Source organism: Phodopus roborovskii, unplaced genomic scaffold, assembly GCF_943737965.1.
Source record: "Phodopus roborovskii unplaced genomic scaffold, PHOROB, whole genome shotgun sequence".
Classification (NCBI taxonomy): Eukaryota; Metazoa; Chordata; class Mammalia; order Rodentia; family Cricetidae; genus Phodopus; species Phodopus roborovskii.
In genome coordinates, this window is record NW_026126563.1 from 9037092 (window position 1) to 9060498 (window position 23407).

The 23407-nt window shown below is 45.6% G+C and overlaps 1 protein-coding gene across 1 annotated transcript; it reads left to right on the forward strand.

Moving 5' to 3' along the window:
* Positions 1-645: 645 nt before the first annotated feature.
* On the forward strand, positions 646-19046 carry Slc14a1 (solute carrier family 14 member 1 (Kidd blood group)). Its single transcript, XM_051202093.1, has 9 exons — positions 646-799; positions 3855-4011; positions 4437-4626; positions 6583-6711; positions 8691-8883; positions 10963-11110; positions 11305-11439; positions 17110-17159; positions 18758-19046. Exons 1-9 carry the CDS (start codon positions 659-661, stop codon positions 18929-18931), a joined length of 1317 nt encoding a protein of 438 aa, XP_051058050.1. The 5' UTR covers positions 646-658; the 3' UTR covers positions 18932-19046.
* Positions 19047-23407: the final 4361 nt, after the last annotated feature.

A 23407-nucleotide genomic window follows, 5' to 3' on the forward strand; every position in this document is an offset into this window, starting at 1 on the left:
AAAGACCTATGGAAAGGAAAGAGGTGTGAGGGAAGGAGAATGACAAGGGGGGGATTATTCTAATCTGACATTCTTTTAAATTTAACTAAAACTTGTTCCTTGCTAACAAACTGGCGGTTGATCCTTAGTAATTATTACTCAGATGTATGAGAAATGGCAGTTATCAGTAGTTTGGAGTGACATGGACTATGAGCGCTGTCCGTGGGAAGTGTGGCTAGTGTTTTATTGCAGGAAGCAGAACCTCTTTCCTCCCGTTTCACAAGGAACAAGGCTGAGACGTTGCTTGCCACAGAGCTGGTCCCCAACACAGAGCATAACACCTTGCCCAAACACTCCAGAGCCTAAAGCCACTGTCCCTCTCTGCGCCGGTCTCAGATGGGCTACTCACCCTGCTGCCAGTCAAAAGCAGAGCAGAGGCCCCCTCCCCTTCCCGCTCTGTTCGGCATCGCTCGCCACTACTCCTTAAGTAAAATGACTTTGACCTCCACAGTCAGTGCACCCTCTTCCCTCCCTCCCATTGCAAGCTCCTCCGTGAGCAGGGACCGCTGTCCTCGGGGGCCACGCAGAGAATTATTTCCCCTTAGCAGAAGCTCACAAGGGCCTGTGCTCCCCAGAGCCAGGACACAACCCACTGATTCACATCTCTTTGCCCTTTGTCATGTACGGAGAAATAGGAAGGATGAGTGGACAGTCTTTGATTGGTGGCACTGATGACGCCTATCACAGTCCTCTTTGGATAGACCCTTTTGGAAATAAAGCCGGTGAGGCAGCACCAGGAAGCTTCGGGTGGCAAGAACAGGTAGGCTCCTTTCCAGCAGCTTCTTCCTTGGGGAACCCACAGCCTGCCCCTACCCAGCTTGATGTCTTTTCTGAGCTCAGGCTGGGGTGTGGGTGTTCAGCAAGCTGGACCACTGAGCTAGGGCATCTGAACAGCCTTAGGAAACCCAGGAAGGCACAGCCTGGAGCTTTATTGTTGCGTTAGATCAAGATCTCCTCCACTGCCCTCTCCTCCCCCGTGGAAGCACAGCGTGTGAGCGGAGTGTGAGCATCAGCTAGAATGCTTGTCTCCTGGGCACTGCATCCAAGTTCCCAAAGGAGACACGTTTTCTAGCAGGGTGTCTTCTAGAGTGAGCTGGATTTAAACTACTGACTTAAACCTGTTCCAGAACTCATGTCATGCCAGAGTTCTGGAAGAGGTGTCAGGTATCCCAGGAGCTGTGGGAAGGAAGGTCAGCAGTTCGGAATAAAGGCTCCCAGGGCCTCTGAGATGCAGCCAGTGTCTGCTCAGTCAGGACCGGCCCTTCTCTGAGGTGTGGAATGGTTGGAAATGAGGTTACAGCCCTCTAGTGCATCCCCACATTGCATTGGAGACACAGCTATGGGCTGTGGGCTGTGGAACTGCACAAAAACAGTGTAGTCTTAACTTGGGGGTGGTTCTGCAGGGGACACAGGCCATTCAGGTCCCCAGTCACGTCTGGCCAGTTATACTATCGGGTTTCTAATCTCTGGGGCGATGTGGTATTCGAAACTCTAAAACAAACACAGGCTAGAGGTTTTGAGAGCTTGTGTCTTTTGGAGTTGATGTCTGTGCTGGATGGAAACGGCCACGTTCATCAGAGCTTGACGCATTCAGTTACCCTTGTCATGGCAGAGACGGAAGCCTGGTGCGCCTTGTAGCTTGGTAGGACGTTAACAATGGGTCACTGGTCACTGAGGAAGGGTTGACCATGCAGTATTCTCAGTTATGAGATTCGAAGAGGGAGAGATGTAAAATAAGTGATAGCCATTGCTTAGATGATGAAATTAAAGACAAGTTTTCATAAATGCTGGGTTACTTAAACGCACTTTTGAATGTTTAGTATAGAGCAGAGTTACATGGACCCAGTTTATGTTCCATGACTCCAGCAGTTTCCAGTGTAAAAAAAAAAAATCCCAATGCAAAGATTCATTGAAAGACTCATAAATGTTGGTGTCAGATCAAATGTTGCCAAGACAGAATGGCGTCGGTCTGGAATGCATTGTAGAACTAGCTCCAACTTTGTACAATGACAAATGGTGCTCCATTGTTTAAAAAACAGGAAGATAGCCAGGCGTGGTGGAACTTAGCTGTCACCCCAGCATTTGTGTGGCAGAGGCAGGAGGATCATAGCAAGTTCAAGGCCAGCTTAAGCTACAGTGAGAAGTAAAATTGGTGTGCAGTAATAAATCGGTAATAAAGCATTGATTTCTGTACTGGGATTAACACAAGGGAAAAAACTGGAGTCCAGATTTTTGAAAAAGACATAATTTGATTAGCTGTTAATAGCTGGCTGTTGAATGTGGTAAAAAGAACAATGACAAGGCCAGAATGAGGCAGAGGAACTGTGTCCCTGCCTTGCTGTGAGGAGAGAGGGCTGGCTCATTGGTGCAGCTCTGGGCATCTGCTTGGGCTTGTCTTTCATGGCTGAGCCTCCCACAAGTTCTCCACTGAAGCCTTTTAAGGTGGATGGGGCCATGTCACTTCCTCCTTACCCTTTTCATACAACCAGGGTGACTTGGTTATTGTCCCCTCCTAGTGTCTACCTCTGGGAGAATATCATCCGTGGTTCTCACATCTGTGGTTGGCACCGTGAAACCTTCACGCTGTGTCTGCAGGGTACCAAATTCAGTGACGTTGGTTCTCTCTAGTTGTGTACTGAGTGTGAGAATTAGATAGCCCTGTGGTCAACACATATTATGCCCCTCGTGTTTGTATTCTGGAAAGACATCACGATGATAACGAAGCCGTGTGCATTCTTACATCATGCAATCTTTACATCGCAACTTTGGCTTTTGACAGCCTTGTCCATTTCCACCTTCCTAAGTTTCTCTACCAGTGGTTCTCAACCTTCCTAATGCTGCGACCCCTTGACACACTTCCTCATGTTGTGGTGGCCCCCAGCCATAAAATTATTTTCATTGCTACTTCAGAACTGTCATTTTGCTACTGATACGAATCGTCATGTAAATCCCTGTGCTCTCTGATGGTCTTAGGCGGCCCCTGTGAAAGAGTAGTTCATCCCCCGCCCCCCAAGGGGTCTTGACCCACAGGTTGAGAACCACCTTTCTACACCTTTGTGATATAGCTTCCTTATATTTTTATGTATTTATTTGACAGATTCTGAACTGCAGACTATCTGAGGCAACTGCACGGGAGAAGGATGCATTCGAGCAACCTTATTCTTGGAGACTGGGGCCAGGGGATTCTTAGGCTATGTCAACACACACAGGCTGTTTTAATTTTTTTATTTGCTTTTTCAAATAATTCTTAAAATTGGTAGTTGGGATGTTTTACATGTAGGTGTTTTGTTTTTTCTGGGACAGAATCTCATGCAACCCAGACTGTGCTTGAACCATTATGTTGCTGAGGCTGGCCTTGAACTCCTAATCAACAGGTGTGTGCTACCACCCCTGCTTAAAACTGCTATTTTGTAAAAAGTGAATAAATTAATCAGTAAATACAGTTACTTATTTTAGCTCTTTCTATAGTATTTGACTCGTTATGTTGACATCATCTGGTTTTCTTTCTTCTCAACACCACTAAGTCCCCCGAGTACAGGAAATGGCGGCTCAACACACACCTCAAGCCTTCTGGGGGTACAGACAAGAACTTTCTCATGATAGCATCAAATTCGTCAAGTACAAAGGTTGATGTTTGGGTTTGGATAATGAGTCCCTCAGTGACAGTCCAGGAGGAAAGAGCCGATTCTCAGACACGTGTCATTGGTCTAGGTGAATGCCTCCAGACCCATCTTCTGTGGCAACTACATAGCCTGAGATAGCCAACCCACAGAGTTCTCCTCCAGGATGTTTACAAACTCTGTCCTTCTTTCAAGGAGCTGGAGGAAGAGATGGCCCTGGAAGACAGTCCCACCATGGTTAAAGTAGACCGCGGTGAAAACCAGATCTCATCGTGTCGGGGGAGATGGTGTGGCTTCAAAGTGCTTGGCTACATCACTGGTGATATGAAAGAATTTGCCAGCTGGCTTAAAGGTATCTAAACATTCATTCCTTTACAGGACGGGGGAAGCAGCTTTGAATGTCCTTTGCCTGTGTTTCTACCCATGTCTTTAGCTCTGTTCTCCAGCCATCACTTTCTAGTTTCCCATTTTGCATCTTCTAATTTACAAGCCTTTTTACACTTTTTTTTCATCCTACAATCTCAGTACTTACCTTCTACTGATAATTCATTCCTTTGGCTTAGTCTGTACCTCTGAGCACGGCAAATGGGAAACTTCACTGCTTTCTGAAGCTTGGATTCCAGTAGGGACAGGGTGGACTGACTATAAAACAAACCAAGGGGTCAAAGGGAGGCTTCGAAAAATATCTGAAAGTTTCAGCTCCTGCTGGTGGCTTTGTTCAGAGTGACCTTGGGTTAGCTTGTCTCTTCCTTACCTCTGTTCATCTTGCCTTTCCAGACAAAACTGTGGTACTCCAGTTCATCGACTGGATTCTTCGTGGCATGTCTCAGGTGGTGTTTGTCAGCAATCCCATCAGTGGAATCCTGATTCTGGTGGGACTTCTGGTCCAGAACCCCTGGTGGGCTCTCTGTGGCTGTATAGGAACTGTGATCTCCACTCTAACGGCCCTATTGCTGAGCCAAGACAGGTAGGCAAGTCCTCATATGCCAGCTGCCTCTCTTCTTGAGCCACTAGCTGGGCAGCTATCAGGTTATTCCACAGAACTTTCTGTTTGCCTTTTGACAGAGGCCAGAGAATCACCGATAGTCTTTTAGCCTTCTCATCTGAATAAGGGAACCAGTCTGAGTATTACTGGCTGTGTATGGTAGCCATAACTCATCTATCACCAGGAAAAGGCCTGCTGAAGTCTCCTTTAGTGATACAATTATTTATCACAACTTGAAGCAAAATTCTCCTGAGTTCCTGAAAAGACACTGGCTTAACAACTTTCTTTATGTCTTGTGCCCATCACTAGTTTAACAGTTTTCTCCTTTCACGGGCAGTGAAAAAGCCAGCTCAGCTCCTGGGCTCATGAAAAGCCACATATTCTAGGATTAGTCCCTTGTTTCGGCTACAATGAAACATGACTCTGGGCTAGACACACAGCTCAGTGGTAGAGCACTTATCTAGCATGTACAAGGCCCTGCATTTCATCCTTTGTACTGGGGAGGGAGGAAACACCTTCATTTCCTTGGTAAATAGTAGTTAGAAGAGAAGTCATACTTTTATATTTTCCATGTGTTACTGCTCAAATTTCTTTTACTTTTCTTAGTTCTAAAACAAAAAAAAAAAAAAAATAGAAAGAAAAGAAAACCAAAATAAAACAGCAATGCCATTTAAGTGACTGAATCTTCCTGGGGCTAGCACTGTGGCATCTCTTGACTTGTACATGCTGCCATTCCTTGTCCATTGACCAACGCTGAGTGAGGTCCAGTCTACAGAGCTCTCCCCTGTCCTCATGCACAGCTCCAATTTCTGGAGCATTACTGAAGAAAGACAAAGGACTTTGAAACTAGAGTCCAACCTCTGATGTCCTCACTGCAGTGAACAGATATGACATCAGCCTGCTGGCTGTGCTGGTGCCTTTGTGCACAGTAGATAAAAGCTGACACTCTCGCACCCGAAGCAGTAGCGTACTGGCTGCAGCCCCTCCTCCACGGGCCCTACACTTGACCTAACCTCACCACGTTCCCCGCTAGGTACCCACAGTCGGCATCTCTGAGCATCAGGCTGGAAATGGTCCCTATTGTCCTTCACGATGCTGTTCATCTCGCCAGACTAGGGGCTTATTCTATAGAAATATTCCCATTGTCTACTTGTGGCTTCTACTTCCTGATTATGTCACAGGTTTCATTACAGCCAGGGCAGAAGGTAACATATAAGACAGTCTTTCAAAGTGACATTAAACGCCCATCACAGAGCGGGTGCATCAGTCCCCATTCTCTAGAGCAGAGGGGACAGGCTGAATACTTCACCATCACACCATCACAGAGAGGCTTCAGTAAGAAGAGCTAAGTGCTCACATAATTAAATAGATGCCTGGGCAAGTACACACAATCATTTTTATCTGCAGTCACCTGAATATCTACACATAGAGTCCACAGAGTAGAATCCCAAAAGCACGAAAATGTCTGCTAAGTTGAAGCTGGATGTGTCTAAAGACACCCTGAAAGAGCTTGCCTTCCAGGAATCACATGTCCCTCCCTGAGAAATCAGACTTAAGACTGTTCCAAATGTTAAAAGCCATGCTCAACTCAAAGTCCTGGATGATTTATAATAAGTAAGAATTTTCTCGGGAAGGGCTGAACGAAGAGCAGATTGCCTTGCCCAGGCCCCTCTCCTTCACCAGATGCCATCCTTCGGGTGGCTTGTGACATGCCCTGGAGGGCATTGTTCCATATACACATTTCAGAGTTTCATCTACGTAGATTTCACCGCACTATTTTAGTTAGATCTGCATGATTTATAAAAGGCTTCAAAACACATGTCCACGTAGGACTACGTTTTCTAAAGTGAATGTGAGCTGGAACTTATGAGTATTGTTTATGTTTGATCCTAACTAAGTCCACCCAGGCAATATCTGTGCTATCCCTCATGCCTACAGGTCAGCGATAGCCGCCGGGCTGCAGGGCTACAATGCCACCCTTGTGGGGTTGCTCATGGCTGTCTTCTCAGACAAGGGCGACTATTTCTGGTGGCTGCTATTTCCTGTATCTGCTATGTCTATGACTTGGTAAGTTGTACCTGGTTTTCAAGATGCCTGTGCCGGGATTGAAGGGATGAGCACTCCTGTGTAAGGTGACATCGACTCTGTGAGTCAATGGTAGTTTATAACACTGTGAATATGCCATTGAACTTCACACTTAAATAGTTAAATGGGGCCAGCAAGTTGGCGTACCCGATAAAGACACTTGTAGCCAAGGATAACAGCCTGAAGTTATCCCAGGAACCCACAAGTTAGGAGAGAACTGACTCCCAAGTTTTCCTTTGATCTTCACACATGCACGCCCACCCACACAAACACAAATTAAATGCAAAATAAAATGAAAATAGTTGAGTGGTGCCAGCTACAGTGGCTCATGCCTATAATCCCTGCATTCTGGAGGTTAAGTGGAAAGGATTGCTACAGAATATAAAGTCAGCCTGGGTTATAGTGAGTTCCAGGCTAATCTGTCTAGAGAAGCTGTTTGGGTGGGGGGGGGCAAAACAACATAATAATAAATGGTAATTTTTATGTGTCTTTTACCACAAATTTAAAAGATACATAAGAGAATTAGAGACAGGTTATACCTTTGGTTATAGAAACTAAAGCAACCACCTTAATGGGTTTTCTCACAACCAGTTCCTATGTCAAAGTCAGCTGCAAGTCCCCTTCACCCAGGCATTATCACCCTCGAGTACACACTCAGCACACACAGCTGCTCTGTGCTGTGGCCTAGATGTTGAGGTTTTAAGATCCTGCGAGGTGATTCTAAAGCATAGCCGAATGCCCATCCACCCTGTCAGTGTGATCACCCTATGAGCTGGCCACCTCCTTTTCTTCTTCTTTCTAAATTCAACCCCGTCTTTTAAATCTTTAAATCTAGCTTCTGTGCTGACATCATCTTAATTCCTTTTTCCAGAAACAAACCCATCGTTCTATATCAGATCTAAAGTATAAAGTACTAATACGCTCACAAACGGAACCCAAGAAGCCTGCTATGGGCACTGCCTGCAGGAGGGCTTGGCCCGTTGCACCCATAAGTGTGTGGGGGGCCCTGTACACAGTGACAGCCTCCCCTAGGAGGTTGGGAGCTATTCTGAAGGATTTTCTCAAGGTCAGGAACCGTGGCCATCTGGTGATCTATTCTCACCCAAGTAGTGGATCTGTTCTGATCTTCCAAGGATGCTTCTCCTTTGGTTTAACAAGAGAGTGATGCAAGGGTCCAGGGAACTATCTAACCCAGCCTTCCTAATGCTGTGACCCTTAATATAGTTCCTCATGTTGTAGTGACCCTCAACCTTAAAATTAATCCATTGTTATTCCATAACTGATTTTTCCATTTATGAATCAGAATGCCAATATTATAAATGTCTGATATGCAAGATATCTGATATTTGATCCCTATAAAAGGGTTCTTCAACCCCTACAGGGGTCATGACCTACATACAGGATGAGAACCACTGATCTACACCATTCAAGACCAGCCTAAGTTTGCATACCATGAAACGAGAAAGCAACTGTGTTGCTCAAGGAAAGGCATTCTGCCTGCTCCTGTAAGACCTTTCTACTGACCCGACCACCCAAATCCTTGGTCTTCTCTTTTCTTCAAAACAGACGCCCATATAGAAGACATGCAGAGTGTTTCCTCCATATTCAGGGCGGTGGTGACTCTGGTGTGGAGTAAGGATCCCAGGATTGTAGGTTTCACTTTTCAAGAGCTCCAAACTTGTTTTTAAAACATTGATTAGAACTCACTCTGAACTACCTCGGGGTATTTTTCCCCCCAAAAGTTAACCAAGAGTTCATTTTGTGGTGTTTTAAAGTTGTTGCTTTTGCCATGGGATTGACCCCATGTCACCTCCCTCCCCCTCCACGCACACCCCACCCCTACCCACCGAGGAAGGTTTGTCAGATGGTTAGCTACTGCAACAGACCCCCCCCATGGAGAGGCCGGGGGCTCAGCCTGGCTGCTTGTCACTGATTCGTGTCCCTCTGATACATTCCTTTAGCCCGGTTTTCTCAAGTGCATTGAACTCCGTGCTCAGCAAATGGGACCTGCCTGTCTTCACTCTCCCTTTCAACATGGCACTGTCCATGTATGTTGCAGCCACAGGACATTATAATATGTTCTTTCCAAGTAAACTCTTCACACCTGTCACCTCCGTGCCCAACATCACATGGTCTGAGCTCAACGCCCTGGAGGTAAAATATCAACGTCCCCCTCCCCCAAACCCTGCAATGACAGTTCCCGGAGACCGTTCATTGGAGATCAAATACTGTGGGAGGCTTAGCCCTTGTCTGAGTGGCTGAGACAAGGCAGGTCTCTCACACAGGTGTCTCACTTGGGTAGAGAGTTCGTGTCTGCACCCCCAGTCAGAACTGTGATACTTTGGGGTTCTGTAGAACCTGGCTGTTCTGCCTTCTTACAGAACACAAAGGGTTCTCGAGGTATAGTGAGACCTGGGAACTGGTATCAACAAGCTCTTCCAAACTGTGCTGGTGGGCAGAGCTTGAGATCCGCTGAGTCATGGGGTGTGGACATGGTGCCCCTCCTTACAGACAGGCACGTGCTTTCAAAAACCTGCTTGTCCCAAATTGGATTCCAGCTCTGCCGCCGGTGTTTCTACAGGAAATTTGCAGTTTTTGTGTGTTGGGGGGGGGGGGGCGGATACAGACTGCAATAGAGCCTCCTACATGCCAGGCAATTACTCTACCACTGAGCTGTGTCTCAGGACCTTGCTCAATGTTTCTTAATTTCTGAGACTAAGAAGATACTTGAAATCAAAGAAAGCAAGAGGCCTTACTGGTTTTGTTTTTTGTTTTAATGTGGGAAAGACTGGCTCTGCAACTGTCTTATTCAATGTACCCTTTTGCTCAGTGAGGAAAACATTGGAGACATTTGCATAGCCTTTCCTCTATCTTTGACGCAGTAAGCAAACAGGAGCATTGGAACTAAGCCAAAATGAAAAGCAACTACTGATAAAAAGTAACATTGTAAAATTGTATTACTCTCTCCGCTTCATTGTCTCATATAACAGCCATTAGCCTGATGTGGTTATTTAAATTTAGATGTAAGTGAATTCACAACTCAGTTTCTCAACTTCACCAGCCTCGGCTCAGATACTCAGTAACTAGGTGTGGCTAGTACGTGCTAGACTGGATAGCTCATGCAGGGACCACCAACTTGAAGGTTCTGGAGGCCTGTTGACCTCTTCCCATTCAGAACTTGTTTATAGCTCACCCAAATTTCCCACCCCTGAATACTCAAGAGATACCTAGGGTATAGTACCGAGTTCAGAGACAAAACTCTAATGAATCTTTACCTGTGTGAAGTTCCCAGTCTAGAAAGATGGGAGACAACTGCACACACAAGCCTGGGTACAGAAAGGGTTTAGAGACTACCTTAAGGGAGACTGAATCTCAGTGTGATCCAGTGCAACGAACAAAGGCCAAGGCAATGTTTGGAAGCTCAAGGTGGGGCTTCCCGTGCCAGGCAGAGTCATTGCTTCTAGGTCCTTGCCAAAAGATACTTGAATAAGTGGAGAGGTCATCATCCTTCAGGAAATGTTTTGCTCAAAAGGAGAAGCCATGTGTGATTATGTTTTCCTGGCCCAACCAAAAGTTTCATTATACGGAAATACTACTCATTTGAGCCAAATCCTGTGCCATCTTGAAAATTGCTACTCTATAAACACTCTGTCAGAAAACAGAATTGTAAAGCTTGTGTCTTTGTGTCTTGAGATCTGACAGGTGTTAATAACTAAAATAAGTCGAAGATATTTTTACTAAGTGGTTCCACACTGTATCAGAAGGATAAATGTGGTCCTGATTCATCAAGCTGGCTGTAATTGCTTCTCAATTATGGATGAGCTAATCTTATTCAGTTCACTGGCCTTTTAGTTTGGGCAGCCAGCTCAATTGTAATAGTGTTTCTACAGCATTGACTCTCTGCCAGTACTGATGGGCCCAAGAATCAGCTGAACCATGACCTGTGTCCCTGCCACACTGGGGAAGGTAAAGCAGGTCATCGGAACCAGACTGGCAGCCTCCCACGAGGTTTGGAAGAGCTATGGTCGGCACACGCCTGAGTAGGACCAGTGTACCTTTCAAGAGAGAGCGCCAAAGAACAGATGAGATTATTTTCCTGTATTAATATAATAATGGCATCGATCTTGAAGGATAAAATATGCTAACTGCAAAAATCTCATCGTATCAGATTGCGTTGTCCTTGGTCTTCTTGCCCGTTGTGTGAGGGCCACCATTTTGTACTTTCTATTGCAGTTACTGAAGTCTCTCCCGGTGGGAGTTGGTCAGATATATGGCTGTGACAACCCATGGACAGGGGGCATTTTCCTATGTGCCATTCTTCTTTCCTCTCCACTCATGTGCCTGCATGCTGCCATTGGGTCGTTGCTGGGTGTTATCGCAGGTGAGCATAAGCATCTTCGTTACCTGCATGTCACGGGCATCTTTTATACTACAGGGCTTTCTCGAGGCCTCTGAGCAGCAAGGGGGTTGGGGGTGGGGGCCGCTCTTGGGGTATCTCCCCGGACCCCACAACTCGCTGAAAGTCAACATGCACTTTGTCTCCAACTCTGACCACTCTTGGTTGTCGCCTAACAGGACTCAGTGTTGCAGCTCCGTTTGAAGACATCTACGCCGGGCTCTGGGGTTTCAACAGTTCTCTGGCCTGCATTGCAATTGGAGGCATGTTTATGGCACTCACCTGGCAGACCCACCTCCTGGCACTGGCCTGTGGTGAGCATCCTACATGTGGTGTGGGTACGCGTAGGTGGGGGGTGTCCATGAGGGCTCGATCAAAACCATGGGCAAACGCTAAACAAATACTCGGGAATTTTAAAAAGGATCATATGAGAAATTGAAACTGGGATTGGGGTTTGGGATTTCCCTCTAGCTAACTGTGTGAGCAGGGCACGTGGTGTTCCCCCTCTGGGAGAATTAAAGTCGTTTTGTAGTTGCTACACTGGTTCTTGTGAAGGAAGAACCTGTGCAGTTCTAGTAGCCATTCTGTTCATATATATTTGAGGGAATAGATCCATGGCCTGTAGTGTGTGTGTGTGTGTGTGTGTGTATGTGTGTGTGTGTGTGTGTGTGTGTGTGTATGTGCGCGCACGCGCGCGCGTGCTTGTTGTAACACCCCCCAAAACTAAAAATATAATTTGAGTTAAATATAAAGCTATGTTGTTTGATGAACTAGGTAGGGTCTCATTGATCCTCTGAGGGTCCCTTTAATCAGCTGGTTTAATCAGACCTGAGCATGCACCAGAATCACCTGGAATGTTGGTGAATACAGAGACTGCTGGATCGGCCTCAGACATGGAGTTAGAGGCAGAGGGAGAAACTGTACCTCTGACAAGAGGCCTGGAGATTACAGGCTAAGAACTGACTTGTTAGCCCTTCATGATCCCTGGTAGACCCTACCTTCAGAGCTGACTAGGGCCCAGCGCCCTCAAATCCATCCTTCCCATTGAACTTGGGTCAGGGTGTGTTAAAGCACATTTAGTCCCAGAGGATTAAATCCAAACCTAGACGCCATCTCTGCCAGTGTGCCCCACAGTTGTTCCCAATACCCTGGGCTGCTTCTTGGCTGTGGTGTTCAGACCCTGTGTCAGCTCCTTAAAGTAAGGGAGACTCAAGAGCTTTGGACTTGGAAGGCTGGTGCCTTCCTCAAGCTGATGATGAGAGACAGACATTCACCCATAGCCTGTGTCATCCTTAGTTCAGTACAAGTAAAAACATTAAAAGTAGTCCCAGAGTGGAAGAGTGACAGCCTAGGGGACAAAAAGGTGAAGGGGTCCTAGGTTGTAGAGAAATTGGTTCTAACTCGATGTAATGTATGTCTAAAGCCATTCTATCACCAGACTGTTCAACCTCAGCTATCCATCCGGTTGCTAAATGGTAGAGCATGAGCTAGGCAGGGTCTGGAGTGGAGGAGGTGAGCGGAGACCGAGGGTTTGCAGGCTCTACTCAGTTTGGGTTTATGCTGTGGAAAGGCTAACAGATCTCAAGCTGCCGTGTGCTGTTTAGATGTCATCTTGTCACTTTGTTTGTGGTGACTCAGCTGAGCTCTGTCAATATTTGTTCCTCTACTCTTTATTTGTTCTCAAGTTCAAGGCAAAGCAGGAAGGGCTATGGGACAGAGTCTGTAGCTTAGCTGGGACAGCATCTCTCATCCTCCAGGCCCCCAGCTCTGTTCTGAGATTGCTTTCACGCCTTTATTGGGGGTGCATACTTCGTGTTTCTACGTGTGCAGTAGCAGCAGATGCATTAAACGTACTTAGATATGCATGATGTAGCCTGGATGGATACTAGAAAGACAAAGGGTCAGAAGCTTTGATGTCTCTGTAATTCCTGAGCAAAAACCACTGCAGTAGAAGTAGGAACCTGGAGAGTTTGGTTGGAGGTGGGGAGAGACCCTGAGGGAGGCTCTCAAGGTTTAAACCAGAATAAGAAGAAATCTATAGTCAATCAGAGTTATCAGGGAGTACTGCCTGGAGAAGGTGGCTTTTCTGTGAGTTCTTTTGTGGGAAAGATGGTGTCGGTGGCCTGGCAACAGCCTGAGTCACTCAGAAAGCATTTGACCACATGAAAAGTGGATTTGGGGGTTGGAGGGATAGTTTGGCCCTTAAGGGCTAGGCTCACAACCAAAAATATAAGAAAAGTGGATTTGGTCTTGGCAGGCTAATGAAAAGGATTGACCTTTGTAAATACTTCCCCCAAAGGGGAATCTTCTCATTATTTTTTATTGTAGTAATGGTACAATAAAATAGTACAAAGTGCAAAGAGATGTAAGGTAAAAAGGGAAATTGCTCCATCCTCCTCCATCAGGCAGTATTGTAATGTCCTTCCACGCAGCTCCTTGGGATGACCCTGGTCTACTCACCCTGCCCTTGATAATCTTCCCATTCAAAGTCTTTAACCTAACCAAGGTTGTAAGTCCCTTTTCATAATCTTAGATTCAGGGGATCAGGATGTGGGCTCAGTAGAGAGCAAGTTCCTGCCAGCCACACTTAACTTTGCCTTGGATATAATTTTGGAAGGTGAAGTGAGGTAGGAGATACACAGTAAGACCCTGACTTAAAAAAAAAAATCCCAAAACAAAAAACCAACCTGGCCTTGTTACCTAGAACTTAATTCTAGTAGAGTTCATAACACTTCTGGGCCTAGGTTTCCCCATTTAAAAAGAGAGGTTGCGGTGCTCGGTAGAATTAGTCTAGGATTAAATAGTATGTGCATAAATCACATGAAACGTAAGCGCTATCCTGCACTTGTTCACGCTGTTTAAGGGTATGCAAAACATTTTTTTTCTGGTGGTTTTGCATTAACTTATTAAGAATTAACTTTGTCTACTATCCCCTCTCAGTGTCTTAACTTCATCCATACCTTTATCTTCTCTCCAAATATGAACAATATCTTGGCTTGCCTCACCCTCCACTAGGAGGCCCTAATTCTTGGTAAAGGTCTGAACGTTTGAAAATTTATCTTTGCATATTAATTATCTTTTGGTTGCCTGTCTAGATGTGAGCAGGATTTCCCACCCTCTCTACTATTAGCCATTCAAATCCCTTCAGTGTGAACTCTCCTGTCTTTCTTAAATTCTGGGATTTTTGTCTGCTGCTAATTTTTCAAATATTCTCTCCAAATATCCCTGTCCTTGTGGGTTAGTTGTGTGAGCTTTTCCATTGCTGTGGACTGTTTTCTCATTATTTTCTCTTTATCAACCCTTCACAAGAACCTCCAGTTTAGTCAGGCAACTGAACCAACTTCTGGCCCTATTCATTACACTTACTCCATCGAATTCTTTGCTCCAGGCTTTGATTAAGCAACAGCTGTAGCATCTCCTTCATTTGCGTCTGCCTTTCCTGGCATTTGCTCTCCTTGGGTGTCCAGCTGTTTAACTGACAGCTCTCCATGGGCATTGGAAGCTAGGGCCTTTCTCCTATTGCAGATGAGCCGTCAGGAGATCATAGCTCCTCTTGGGATGTAGGGCCTTTGCTGGCTGGGGTAATGTGGATGCTTTAGGTAGGACAAGACTGTTGTGCTGGGAGCTGTTACATGGCCTCCAGTTTGAGCTGTTTCAGACACTGCTCCAATGAATGCTTCTGGTTTAAATGCCCAAATGTGCATTATATTAATACCTCTGTATATGTTTTTGAAATCAAATTTGATGGTTCAAAAGGAATGGCAATTCTAATGTCCACCGATGTGGAGTTTATCCCCAGAGAGCCCTGTCGGTTCCTTCTGAGGCTGACAGGATGGGACTGTCAACTGCATCCCAGCAGACTTTCTAATGTCCACACATGAACTCTCGGGGCGACTTCCAGCCCCTCTTGCAAAGCAAGCCTTTTGTGTAAAATGCCACAGCAAGTTTCAGCTTGCCCACGTTGCCCTGTCACGGCCAAACACAAGTCCATCTTGTCTGCCAAGGTAAATAAACAGCAGACACTGATTACAAAAACTGGCTTTTCTTTGTCCCACATGCCTCTTGACCGGGAGGATGTGGGAACCTGTAACGGCTCCCGACAGGGCGGCTTTCCTTACCTGGAGATCAGGGAGTGGGTGGCCGAGGAATAGCTTTGTTTGTTATGTCTTCTATAGAAGCTATAAGTCTATTTTGTACAACTTATCAATAGCTGGGTTACTATAGTAGGACTCACCCATGACAGTCCACAGAGAGGGACATCGCCCCTGAAATCCAGGCTCTCACTGATCTTTAAGGGCCTTTTCTAATGCAATCAGGGATTACCTCCACATAGATGGGCACTGTGCAGAAGCTTCTATGGGGTAAGCCAGGCCCAGCTCTGCACTGAAAGTCTTCAGGGATGGGCAGCCTGCCATTCGTTAGTCTGACCCTAACTGTGGAGAAAAGAGCAACTCAGACTTAGAGATTATTCCAAAGCAAATAACAGGACAAAACTCGAGTGCCCGAAGCATGCCTTAGAAGCATTTGGGCCTCTGAAGGGGATAATAACATCTGGAGTGCCTGGAGGAAATGCAGAGGCAGTAGGCAACAGAGCAGGTCAGAGCACAGCTTGAGCTTAGCAGAGCACCCAGGAATAGAAGCTGAATGATCAGTTAGATCTTGAAAATGAATGAAATTGATGAAAGCAAAGAGGTAAATCCTCCCACCAAGCCATGAGCATCCTTCTTCTCAGAGTGGTACCCTAGCACCCGTTTAGAGGGAAGAGTTCACAGTCACTCTGGGTGGATATAAAATTTCATTTGAGATTTCATTGTCTGCCTCGCTAGAGCAGACCTTTACGAGTTCTGGATAGTTGGGAGAAAAAAATCCTGAGTTCATTGTACAGCAAATACAAGGAAAAGCTGGAATCTGACAGCAGAACTGTTTCCAAACTAGCCCTCATTAGTGTGAAAAACTAAGACATGGAAGGATTCATTGCACTACTTAAGCAACATGGTGCTGAGGATAAAGGGTCAATAAAAAGACAAGTAAATGATGATCGGAGTTCCCTCTCATTTTGGCCATGCTCCCATGATAGCTCGTGTGATTGGTAGGCATTGATAGATTGAGTGACTGATTTGGTGACTGTCTATCAGTGGCCCCAAAAGACTGTGTGGACAATATAGGAAAGTCATTCTTCAGTTCTAGAAAACCTGAGGACATTCCAGACCCCTTGCCTTGTCCTTAGCTGAGACAGAGAAATCGACGGTTACTTGGTTGAGCCTTTGCTCCTGTTGCTTTACAAGTAAAAGTCACCCATGTGATCAAAACACGCCATTTGCAGTGGGGTTTTATTTGTTTGTGTGTGTGTTTGCCTTTGTTTTTGCTCAAAGTAAATAAAAATTTCAGAAGCTTATTAGTTACCCTGTATGCCCAGCTTCGGTGTACGGAAAGGCGTTACACGAAGGTGGTCTCAGGGGTGCACTGTGCTTTTGCCATGCTCTGAGCTGTTTCCTCTTATCTTCAGATTCCATAATTTCCGTAGCTATGAAATTCAAACCTTTAACGTGAGGGTGCTCGATGCAGTAAGACTGTAGGGAACCCAGGCTGTCTCATCTAAATTCAGTCTCGTTTATATAAAATAACATGGCAGGTAATTTGCCATGGCAAGACTTTCCCTAAAGTATTGCTACCACAGTGAAAAACACAAATCATGCCGCAAGACTGCTCTTGTTGTGTATGTGTGTTGTTTTCTTCATGCTCACCCAGCCCTGTGAAAGAGGAGCTGGTCCTGTTACAGCCAAGGAGGCAGAGCATAGGAATGAGACCAAGGAGTTCTGCAGAGATGGGCCGGGACCTGAACGTATAGCTTCTGAGTCTAAATTTACATTTGTACCCAGGGACCTGGGGTGCTGGGCTGGCTAGTAGAAGACAGAAGTGTACACACAGTCTAGGATGCTGATGAAAATATGTCTACCCAACAGTGTTCTTTTCTGTCTTTGTAGCCCTGTTCACTGCCTACTTGGGAGCCTCCATGACACACCTAATGGCTGTGGTGAGTTCTTTGATCTTATTTTGTCCTCAGCATGACTTGTCCACGGATGCTCCCGAGCAGCATCTGGTGACAGGGTCCATGACCGTTGCTCTCGCCCATTCCCACCCTCTAATAACATCACAGCAAACTCTAGTCCAAACCACAACCACCAGTCTCGTTACCAATGTCAGATTGCTTGGCTTAAAGAATAACTTTAACAATAGCTTTATCAATAACTCGATACCATGTTATCGCGTTCATAGTCTAACTTGGGTGTTGAGAAGTTGACTTTAGAATATAACTTACTTATTAAGAAAATCAGACCTGTGGAGCGGTTGAGAAATCAAAGACAACTGGCTGAAGAAACAGGTGTTATTTAAAACCCAGTCTTCATTGCACCCTCACTCACTCATCAGTAAAACTTTTCAGACCTAGGTCCTCCTTCTGTTATCCCTAGGCAAATCTTTCCTCATTAACTCTTTCCTACCATGCTCTCTCATTAAACTTGCTGGCCTCAAACTCACCGTGTAGCTGAGGCTTGCGTTAAACTGGACCACAGGTGAACCCGCTACCCTGCCTGGCTCCTTCTTCCTTTTTAATACTGCCTTCTGCCCTTTGACCTCCTGCTGCCCCGCCCTTAAGGAGCCAAATACCCCCAAAGCCTGACCTTCTTTCGCCTTTTTCTCCTATCGTGTGGATAACGCAGGGCTCAGACAACGTTGATGCATTCGTGGTTGCTTGTGGGTCATAGTAGCAGCTGACTTTCTCAGCAGCCCATAGAGAATTTACTCTTGGACGGTCTCTATGGAAACACAGCATCTTTGTGGTAGGAAATCAAGCTTCAATTGTAGATCTTTCTAATGGGGCATACACAACAACATTATGGAATCCTTCACACCTGAACAAAGAAAATTCCTAGGCATCATCAGCCTGTGGATGGGGACTGGGTGGATTCTACCACTCCAGGTAGTGAGGGAGATGTGGAAAACTTCAGATCCTGAGGCTCTATCCCTTGGTTTGAGGACAAAGTGTATCTTGTATGATGACTGGGCAGATGTGCAGTCAGGTTTTGGCACCCTATTCCCCATGAGGCCCATACAAAAAATGCTAAAGCTGACCAGTGTAGCATACTCAGTTGACCTGGCAGCACATGGCACACATCCCCCAAAATGTAAAAATCTGTTTAGGAGAGAAAGTAAAAAATACAATAAAACATGTAGAGCTCAGTAATATGGAGAAGTCAGGGTCATGAAGGCCCCTATGGTTGACTGATAGGAGGAGCCCTTGTGGTGTGATGGTCAGGAGACATTAGCCATCTGCTGCCCCACTGTGGGTGCCCTGTGCCGCCCTGGCACATCACGTTTAAGAAGTTTGGATAAATGGGAAAACTGGGCAGACATGCAGAAGAGACGGCACTGGCCACTGCAAAAAAGACAAGTGCAAGCATCGCAGACAGTAGAGGCCCTGACGTCCCAGACACCATTAAGATAGCACTGGGTAGCACAAGCAGACTCCACAGCAACTCCCCCCGCCCAGTTCACACCCTGGGTCGGAAGTTCTGGTGGCTCACTTTCAAATGGAATCTCAAAAGAATGTGTGTCCTGTCCCTCCTTCCCCAGCTCCAACTGCCGGCTGGTACTTGGGCCTTCTGTTTGGCCACACTCCTGTTCCTGCTGATGACCACGAAAAACCCCAACATCTGCAGGATACCCCTCAGCAAAGTCACCTACTCCGAAGAGAACCGCATCTTCTACCTACAAAACAAGAAAAGGATGGTTGAAAGCCCCCTGTGAAAGCAACCCTGCACAATAGCTACGGTCATCAGTCATTTCTGAGTGCAGCTCCAGTTGGCTTCCAGATTTTCCAGATTCGTAGCAACTTCTTTTCGTCGTGGGGAACAACTTTCAGACTATCGGCGACCCATCCTTCTGCTTGTTTCGTGTTCTTCTTTTTTGACTGTGCACCGCCAAGCTCGTGAGAACCATGTCCAGGTCATGGTCTCCAAAATGGAATTTAAGCCCTTCTGTGTGTGTGTGTGTGTGTGTGTGTGTGTGTGTGTGTGTGTGTGTGTGTGTGTGGTGAGGGCAGTGTTAAGATTGTAATGTATTTATAAAGTCAAAGTGTTCTAAGACAAAGAAGACTGGAAGCAGAATCATTATTATTTAAAGCTACCTTTGATGTCAGTATTAAAAATTAAGTTCTGTAACCATCTAAGCCTTATGGAATTCCCAGGCACAGAAGCAAGGCAACCCAGAGTCCACAGATAAACAGTTTGCTTTCAGAATTAACACAGGTTACTCATAGCGACCGTGACTGCCATTACAGTGGGCAGGTTGACCGCCCCGCAGTGGGGTGGCTCCTGCACCGCTGTGTGAGAGAGGCATTCTTCATGAGAATGGCTAGGGATTTTCAAGCTGACAGGGCTGTGGGGAAGACTTCGTTGGTCAAAATAGTGTTGTATTGCCGCTCTTGGAATTTGAAAAGTTCAGGTAGAGTTTATTTATTCTTATGGAAAAAAAAAAGTTTGTTTTTTCCCACTGATATAGCCAGTTCCTAGACATTAAATAAATATATATGTATGGAATACTTAGTGTAGCTTCTTTACTTTAATTATTGTATTATTTTTTAGTTTTGGGGGGTGTTTGACTATGTAGCTCAGGCTAGCCTAGAACTCAGCATCCCTGTTTCCATTCCCTAAGCACTGGGACTATATGTTAGTTGTTGGGTTTTTTTGTTTTTGTTTTTGTTTTTTTTTTTTTTTTTTGTGCTTCATATATATGGCAACTTCGTTAACTTCAAGAACCTTTTAAAGCTACATTTTTAATGAATTTGAGGACATCTTCTAGACACTGGCAGTTAAGTTGCATTCACATAGTCTTTTCAAGAGTTCTGTATTTTTATACAATTTATCTTTATTTTATGTGCATCAGTCGGTGTTTTGCCTTCATGTATGTCTGCGTGAGGGTGTCAGGTCCCCTGGAACTGGAGTTACAGACAGGTGTGAGCTGCCATGTGAGTGCTGGGAATTGAACCTGGATCCTCTGGAAGAGCAGCCAGTGCTCTTAACCACTGATCCATCTCTCCAGCCCCTAACTTTTTTTATTTTAAACAGACATTTTCTGCATGCTAATGTTCTGTTTGGAAAACCAATGGTATTGGAACCACCTGAAAGGAGAAAATTTTCCAGGTTTTCTTTGTAATTTTTTTTTAATTTAAAAGTTTCAGTTTCTGTAAAAAGTCTACAACCAATCATGCTGAAGAAGAAGGCAGTAGAGAGTTCTACTTGCTGCCTGCCACCTGCCCATTGAAATTTATTATTCGGAGGCTGGGAAATTGGCATTTTTAAATCCTAAAGATTTTTTTTCTTTCTGTTGAGTGTGTTGTTCACGCCTGAAATCCTAGCACTCAGGTAACTGAGGCAGGAACATCACAAGTTTAAGGGCAGTGTGGGCCCTGTCTCAAAAAACAACCAACCAAAAAGGAAACACTTCCTTCCTCTTTCAATAGTCAGTGCTTGCTGGGTGGTGGTGGTGCTGCTGATTTTAATCCCAGAACTCGGGAAGCAGAGGCAGGTGTATCTCTGAGTTCAAGGCCAGCCTGGTCTACAGAGTGAGTTCTAGGACAACCAAAACAAAGAGCAAAACCAAAAAAATAGCAAGTGCTGAGAAGACAATACACAGTGTGCTGAATGTTTGATGCAACTATGTCAGGCCACTCATGGGGACCTGACAACATGGATTTGCAACTGTCATTCACTCCTGAGTCATCTCATAGGCAATCCGAATTTCCAGCGCTTCAACAGAAATTCTCCCGTCTGGAGTTTGTGAAATAAGGGTTGGGAACAGCAAGAAGAGAAAGTGCATGCAAAGACCCTGCCCCCACCCCCACCCCCACCCCCACCCCAGAAATGCAGAAGCTGCATGCATCCAGGCAGAGTGGACCGAGGTGTCCACCATGCAGCTGAGACCATCTCTGAGACAGAGATGAAACCCACCTAAGCCAGCACCATCTCAGACCTCAGAATGGGAACAAGCTCAAAGCCTTCTATATTATTTTTATCTATATAATATTGTCTTTAAGGTATTTCTGTTACTAAGTATTATCCTAAAGTTAAGTGAAAACTCTTAGGGTTCCTTTGTACCTTCTTTTGCTATAGTCTGTGTACCAGATTCCTGTGTAAACATATGAATAAATTATATTCACAGCTCAATCCAGTCTCATGTGTCTTTACAGTTAGTAATGCTATTATTATATAGATATGAACATTCACATACATAAGTATGTGTCACTTACATTTCTGGCTTGACAAAGAAAATATTTTAAGAGATACGTGTGCCCCCCCCCCTTTGGCTAACAGACTATGGGCTCCAAAGGGTTAAAATTCCCTCGCCCCAGAAGGGAAAAGGTAAATTGTAGTGCCAGACAGAAGAGGAACTTGCTTCCCTGGGAAGAAATGTCCCAGTTCTAGCAATGTAGGGCAGCCTGATGCCCAGACAAGGATGGGTAGAACCACAAGATTGCTTAGTCGTCTGTTCTTCCTACCTTCTAGTTAAACCTCAACCTCATGCCAGTGCCTCTAAGGTGGACTTGGAGGCCATCAGACCTCTTTATTCCCCTTCCCTGTGTGAGCACTTTAAATAGATGTCCTTGCATCTTACTTGCCTCTTTGGTTGGCATAATGGGGACAAATGGGCATCTTAGCTTGCTGAGCCTGCCAGAGCCTGCTGCTTGACCTTAAAAACTCACGTATCAGAATCAGACCAGAAGTTGATCAAACTGCTCAATTACAGCTCGGCAGCCCCAACCCATCTCCCCAACCACTCACTGTCCTCCCACCTCAGGCAGGAGAGTGACTGAGGACAGTGACACACGTTTGAGACATTCTCCTAAGTAACTCTGTGAGGCCCTGGAGGCCCTAGGCCCAGGGTACCCCCGTCAGTATCAACCATGGAGTCAGTGCTCTGAGAAACCCTCTCCTCAGAATGTGTGCCATGGAGGGATGTTCCAGTCGGTCCCGCCTCTGCTCCTGCAAGAACTCCTCTCCCTCCTCAGCCTCCTCAATGGCGACTTTGATAAAATCCCACACAGAACGTTAAAGGAGCCACTGCCGGATGCCCCTGTCAAAACGCCCTCTGTTGCAACAAAGTCTCCATCTACTTGTAGCAAAACATTTTTCTGCGGCTGTCATGCAATGTCCCTTTCATCTGAGAGAGAAAAGCTGAGGCGCTGTGAGGTCCCAGACACTATAAAACTTTATAAGCTACAGATATCGATTAGCATGCCACCCGTTTCTGTGGCTTAAGTGTCTTATCCAAACTGTATATGTTAGGAAGTTAATCCCCCAACACAACAGGATGGAGAGGTGGAGCGTGTACGAGATTAGTCATGAAGAGTCTACCTTTCCAAATGCATCAGTGAGGTGGGTGAGTTTCCACATGAGGAGATTCCCAACAAAAGGACGAGATTCATACCCTTCCCCTCACCCAAATGCTTTATCTTATGTGTATTTAGAATGTCTTTTGCCTGCTCCTGGCTGCAAGAGTTTGGGAAAGCCTGTGCATGGTATTGTCAGCTTTCAAAGCAATGAATGAGAAAGCAAGACAAAAAACTGTTGGGCAGACAACATGTTTGTTGCATGGCATAATGTACTAACCACCATACATCATGTGATACCTATGCCCCCATGCTGGACGTGGTGATGTGGTGACTGGCAAGACAGTCAATTTCAGGGCTTATAGAAGAGCTTGAGGCAGAGGCCTACAACAAACCTTCTATACAAAGATCAACTGTGGAATACTTGCTGAAATGTTTCCAGAGTACACTGGGATGCCCCAGCCTCATAAAAAGGTTCTGCATCCTCTTACTAACTAACTGTCAGCAAAGGATGAGGTTTGGTAGTGCTCAGACAAGGAAAGCAGGGAGCTCACTCATGTTCAAAATAATTATCTTTAAGAAACAACATTCATTTATTTATGTGTGCGGAGAACACCTCAGAGCATGTGAGGGTCTGTCCTCTCTGTACCATGAGGGTTCCACTCAGCTCCTCAGGACTGCCATCAAGAGCTCTCAGCCGCTGAGCCACCTCGCAGGCCCTCTATCTTGGTCTAATGGTCGAAGCATCTAGATCATTCCACATCAGGAAACCTTTGGAAATTACTGCGTTTCGTTTCGTTCCGAGCTCAATGAGGCACTGGAAACAAGCGTCCAACATTTTCTGGTTCGTGGTCTCAAATAAACAATGAGAAATCCTGTTTCCTGTTTGGGTTGGG